The sequence below is a fragment of the Arachis duranensis genome, chromosome 9, assembly GCF_000817695.3.
Source record: "Arachis duranensis cultivar V14167 chromosome 9, aradu.V14167.gnm2.J7QH, whole genome shotgun sequence".
In the NCBI taxonomy this organism is placed as follows: Eukaryota; Viridiplantae; Streptophyta; class Magnoliopsida; order Fabales; family Fabaceae; genus Arachis; species Arachis duranensis.
Window position 1 is genome coordinate 102,667,272 of NC_029780.3, and position 5,607 is coordinate 102,672,878.

At 34.1% G+C, this 5,607-nt stretch overlaps 1 protein-coding gene across 1 annotated transcript in view; it reads left to right on the plus strand.

Moving 5' to 3' along the window:
- LOC107466467 (protein FAR1-RELATED SEQUENCE 5-like) overlaps positions 1 to 2,866 on the plus strand; it is a 4,766-nt gene extending 1,900 nt beyond the window's left edge. The window contains exons 2-3 of the mRNA XM_021131991.2: positions 1,030 to 1,395; positions 1,664 to 2,866. Of these exons, the coding sequence (XP_020987650.2) occupies positions 1,030 to 1,395; positions 1,664 to 2,866 (1,569 nt within the window). The remainder of the gene's footprint in view (positions 1 to 1,029; positions 1,396 to 1,663) is intronic.
- Positions 2,867 to 5,607: the final 2,741 nt, after the last annotated feature.

A 5,607-nucleotide genomic window follows, 5' to 3' on the forward strand; every position in this document is an offset into this window, starting at 1 on the left:
ATATATATATATATATTGGTCTTTTCAAAGAGATGGGTCACCTATGAAGTGGCTTGCTATAGTAAAGATTAAGGTGTTGACAGCATCAGGAATTGGTTCCCCATCGTCTCCAATAATGGGTTCATTTTGATCATTAACTTTTATGACAAAAAAGATTGAGTGCTTTTGGTTATCAGAAAGGTAGTTATCCCACCATCCTTTGAGTTGACCACTAAAATATTGTCTTATGACACTACTGCTTTATATTTGTTTTGTCCTACTTCTTTTATATTATATGTTGCTATTCTATCTCTACCTTTTAGGTTTGTAATCTTTACAAGTAATTCGGGTGTAGTTTTATGGAATTAAATTAAGTAAAGAAAAATTAAAAAAGAAGTAAGATAATAGCAATCTCTACAAGTAATTCACCTTCTCCTTACATTGCATCATTGAGTTTCTTTACAGTAGCAATTCTTTGATCCGAGAAAATAGCTTTGTATTCAATGCCTTCTGCACCCCTTCCAATCTCTTGGCTGAATCTTTTTGTCGCCTTTTTTAGCTCAGAATAGCTAAATTTTCTAAATCCCACTGTTGCAAGATAATGGCCATGTGGATCTATGCTAGAATTCTACTGGCTCTTGATTAAGAACAAAACAACAAAGACGCAAGCCATTTCAAGAACTCCAATTGCAGTGGCAAAACACAAAAGGAAGCTCACAAAATGGCTTACATGTTTTTTCTATTTTTACTCTTCTAGTTTCACCATTAGATTTTGGATTCATGCTTCTTCATTTTTCTCTTTAATACAATAAATGAAACTCGTGTCCAATTCTATGATTCCTAAGATTGACACTATTGGATTGATTTTAACTTTAAAAGATTGTGATTTGTGATGGCTGGTACTCGGTGTGCGGACGATATCAAGTTCAATGGTTCTACTTCTACTGTTACTATTTGGTCTCTATTTTACTAAATTATTTGTTCTTATCATGTTTGGCAATTTATATACAAAAACTTTAGTTTCATTTTGAATTGTGTATTGGTGTTTAGGAAGTTATGGGTCAGAAAATTTCTCATGAAAGGGTTAATAGCGAGCATATATCATATGATCTGTATGAGCAGGAGGAAGAAAAACATGAGGAAGTTGATGTGGATTATATGGATGAGGACGACACAAATGTGGAACCAATGTTCGATTATCACGGTTTCGATGAAGGGTATAACATTGACTCACTCGAAGACATTGGGATGATTGAATTTGGGAACATCAGGGATGAAGATGTATGTCATTTTCACTTTTCTGATGTCGACATTGTATTTGAGTTCTACAATAGATATGCAAGGACAAGAGGCTTTAGTGCTCGGAAGAACAGGACTAGGAAGAGTCGTGCGGGCATACTTAAGTTGAAGAATTTTGTATGTCATCGCGAAGGATTTAGACAGCAAAATAATTATGGCATTGGAAACTCTAAAAAAAACTTACTCCCGAGACAAGGTGTGGCTGCAGTGCAATGATGGAAATTCGTCTAGATGCACCTAGTGGTCATTGGTTTATTTCTTATTTTTCTGATGAACACAATCATTCGCTTCTGGATCCTCGGTTGACTGGATTGCTTCGTAGGCATAGATTCATGTTCGAGGCTGATATTGGCCACATGATTAACATGAAAAAGGGTGGGATTAGCGTTGGGCAGATATATTGGCATTAGCAAATCAGGCAGGTGGCTACGAGTATCTCTCTTTCACGCAAAGGGACATGTACAATAAAATAGCAAAGCAGAGGCACCAATTACCCGGTGATGCATATGCAGCTTTGAAGTATCTAGAAGATCAAGCAATAAATGACCATTCTCTCTATTTTAATAATCACATGGATGCCGATGGTACTCTGCACAATTTATTCTGGTGCGATGGTCTTAGTAGGGCAGATTACTTATTATTCGGTGATGTGCTGGCTTTTGATGCTACCTATAAGAGGAATAAATATATGTGTCCATTGGTGGTATTTTTTGGTGTCAATCATCACAATCAAACAATTATCTTTGCTGATGCTTTAATTTGCGATGAGGAAAAAGACATGTATAGGTGGTTGCTACAACAACTGAAGGTGGCAATGAATGGAAAAGCACCTGTTTCGGTTATCACAGATGGTGATCTATCAATGAAGTTCGCCATTGAGAAAGAGTTTCTTAATGCACATCATAGATTATGTGCATGGCATCTGATTCGTAATGCAACAAATAACATTGGCAAGCCCCAGTTTACCTCTATGTTTAAAAAGTGTATGCTAGGAGACTATGAAATGGATGTATTTCGCCAAAAGTGGTTTGAAATGGTTGAGGAATTTGGTGTCGAAAACAAGAATTGGGTCTTAGATATGTATAAAAAGAGACATTCATGGGCAACTGCACATATAAGAGGAAAGTTTTTTGCTGGTTTTCGGAATACTTCTCAGTGCGAGGGATTAAACTCAATCATTGCAAAGTATATCAATTCAAGGTATAATTTGGTTGAGTTCATTCAACACTTTAATCGATGTGTCGACCATATAAGGTGGAAAGAGGTCCAGGCTGACCTTGCATCTGTGAATGGGAGACCCAGTATACAAACCTGTTTTCAACAGTTAGAAAGGAGTGCTGCCAATGTTTACACCTTATCAATATTTTATATGTTCCAACCAATTCTTGTACGGGCTGCATCAATGAAAGTAATAAGTATGAGGCAAACTGGCTCTTATGTGATTTACTTTGTCGGTTTGGACCAAACGCCAAATGAAATGTGGCGTGTATTCTGTTGTGACATTGAGATGAAATTCAATTGTTCATGTATGAGAATGGAATCATTTGGCATACCTTATGAACACATAGTTTTGCGTCTTGGTGCATGAAGATATAGAAGAGTTGCTAAGGTCATTAGTCTTGCCTCAGTGGACCAAGACTGCCAAAGTAGGTTTGCAAAATACGGTCGGATTTCATTGGGATTCTTTGATGCTTAGTCAATACGGTTGTTTGATGGATTGGTTTAGACAACTAGCCAACTTTGCTTGCCGAGATTACGAGAGATTTATCTTTATACGGGAAATGGCTATGAATTTGTTGAAACAATTTAAGGAGGAAGATGCTGCATAAAAAGAGTTGGTCAATGATGCAGATAGTGTAAGAGTTGATGTGCAAATGAATGCTTCTGGAACTGGGCTTGCAACCAATGATCTCAGACATAGCATGCCAAGGGACCCAAGAAAATGTAGGATAAAAGGGGGCTTTGCAGTCCAATAAAAGAAAACATCGATGTGGACAATGTGGCATGGAGGGCCACAATCGAACAACTTGTCATGTTCATCGCGGCATTTCACAGTTAGAAGGCTGTGGAAATGACACATTTAGTAATGACTTGGATGATCACATGAACATTGAAGATGATTCACTAGTAAGTATTTTTACCAATGAGGTTTGACAAAGTTTCAATTGCTGCTTATTAGCTAGTACTAATGATATTATATTGCTGATATTGTAGGTATATGATGAGAATGATTCGTACAGTAGCAATGAAGTGCTGTAATAAGGTATAGTTAATGGTTTAAGTTTCTAGTATTCTCTAATTTTTATTTTATTTGGGATTGGTGTAATTTTAATTTATTTTTGTTATATTTAATCTTATTGGAATTCAGTTTTTGCGATGGTTGTTGTTGTTCGTGTTTATGACTAAAGGTTGAGGTTTGTACTCTTGTTATAGCTTGATGCTAGTTTATGGCGAATCCTTTCATGGTTCTTTTTCCTTCAAGTAGTGATTGCTAAGAAGAGTTCACACAGTTTTAGCAAAGACTCGAAATTCATCCCAAAAAGGTATCGGGTGGAGTGAGGGGCTCATTCAGTAGTGGTAGTGATTGCTAATTCATAGTTGGGTCAATCCAATTGGAGACTTTGCTTTGCATTCTCTTTGGTGTATCATTGAATTGACTCTGAACTGGACTAAAATCCATGTCATTGACACCCATTCTTAGGATAACAAATGCTGTGTCTTGGCGCAGTGAAGGAATAAACTACAAGAAGAATAAGGTTGCGTTATGAAAGCTATATTATATGTGGATCATTTTGAATTGTAATTTTGTAGGGGTGGCAAAGCGGGCTGCCCCGCCCCAACCCGCCCCGCCCCATAAACGTGGCGGATTGGCGGGTCGGCGGACTAACCTACTTGACTTTTTAAAAAAAATAAAATTTATTAAAATTAACAAAAAATAATAATTAAAAAAACAAATACAAATAAAAAATAATCAAATTATAATATATTTTTTTTACTTTTTTTAATTTTTAACTTCAATAAAATTGTTCAAAATAATATTTGTCAATAGAATCATCTTTATTTTAAAAAATAAGTCACATAATTTGAGCATATATACGAAATTGGTAAATAAAATAAATAAAGTTAATAACTAAAAGAAGAATAAAAACAAAAAATAAAAAAAAAGTGTTAAAAAATCTATAATTACCAATTTTATAATAGTAATCACTCTTTTATTTAATAAAAAAAAGAAAAATAAAAATCTTCGGCCTGGCGGACCGACTCGTAATAAAAAAATAAAAAAAAGTGTTTAAGAATTCTATAATTGTTAATTTTATAATAGTAATAACTCTTTTATTTTATGAAAAAAAAGAAAAATAAAAATCTTCGGCCCGGCGGACCGCTCCGCCCCGCCCCACCAAAACCCGCCAATTTGGAGGTGCGGGTTTGGCGGGTTTTTTTATTTGGCGGGCTCTAAATCCTAGCCCAACCTGTCTTTTTTAGCGGATTTAGCAGATCAGCCCGACGGGTTCGACCCGTTTTGTCACCCCTATAATTTTGTGATTTGAGTCATCAATCACTATTATTATATTTCTTTCATTTGTTTAGGTTTTCTTCGATGTTGTGGAGAGTGTTAACATACTTGTCAATAGCAATGGACAAATAATTAGATTTGACGTTGTTGGGGCTCTGAAGATGAGAATATATTTTGAAAAAATAAAAAAATAGCTAAAGTATTCCAATTCTTTTTATATATAAGTATATATTATCTTTTTCTTTTTCGAAAAAACTATCTTAGATTTAGGATAAATAAAATGTTAACATGAAAAATAAGGGGGAAACAAGCTCTCCTTTTTTTTTAATTATGAAAAAAAAAGAAGTGTGACCAAAGTTTTCTTAACTTTTCTCAATGTTATTCCGGATTTTGGAGCCATTTTTCTAAACTGACTTTGGTATGGGCTTTTAGGCTTTTGAGATTCTATTAAGAAAGGGCTTCTGAGATTGCGTTGAACTCTTTAATTCAATTTACTTGTAATTCAATGGATTAAAGAAAGATTTAATTATTTTATTAGTCTTATAGTTTTATCGAATTTTTAATTAGGTTTTTATATAATTATTTTAATTGAATTTTTATACTACTTTTAATTTTATAATTAGGTCATCAGAAAGGAAGAACTATATAATCGAATAATGAGCATGATTAGCGAATAAATCATTACTATCTAAATTTCAAGATTTTAAGTAATTTTATTGTTTTAGTTGTGAAATATGTATTATACAGTTTATTTTTTTACTTTAATGAAGAAGAGCTCATTATAAAAAAAACGAACAAAAATGAGGAAAATAGCA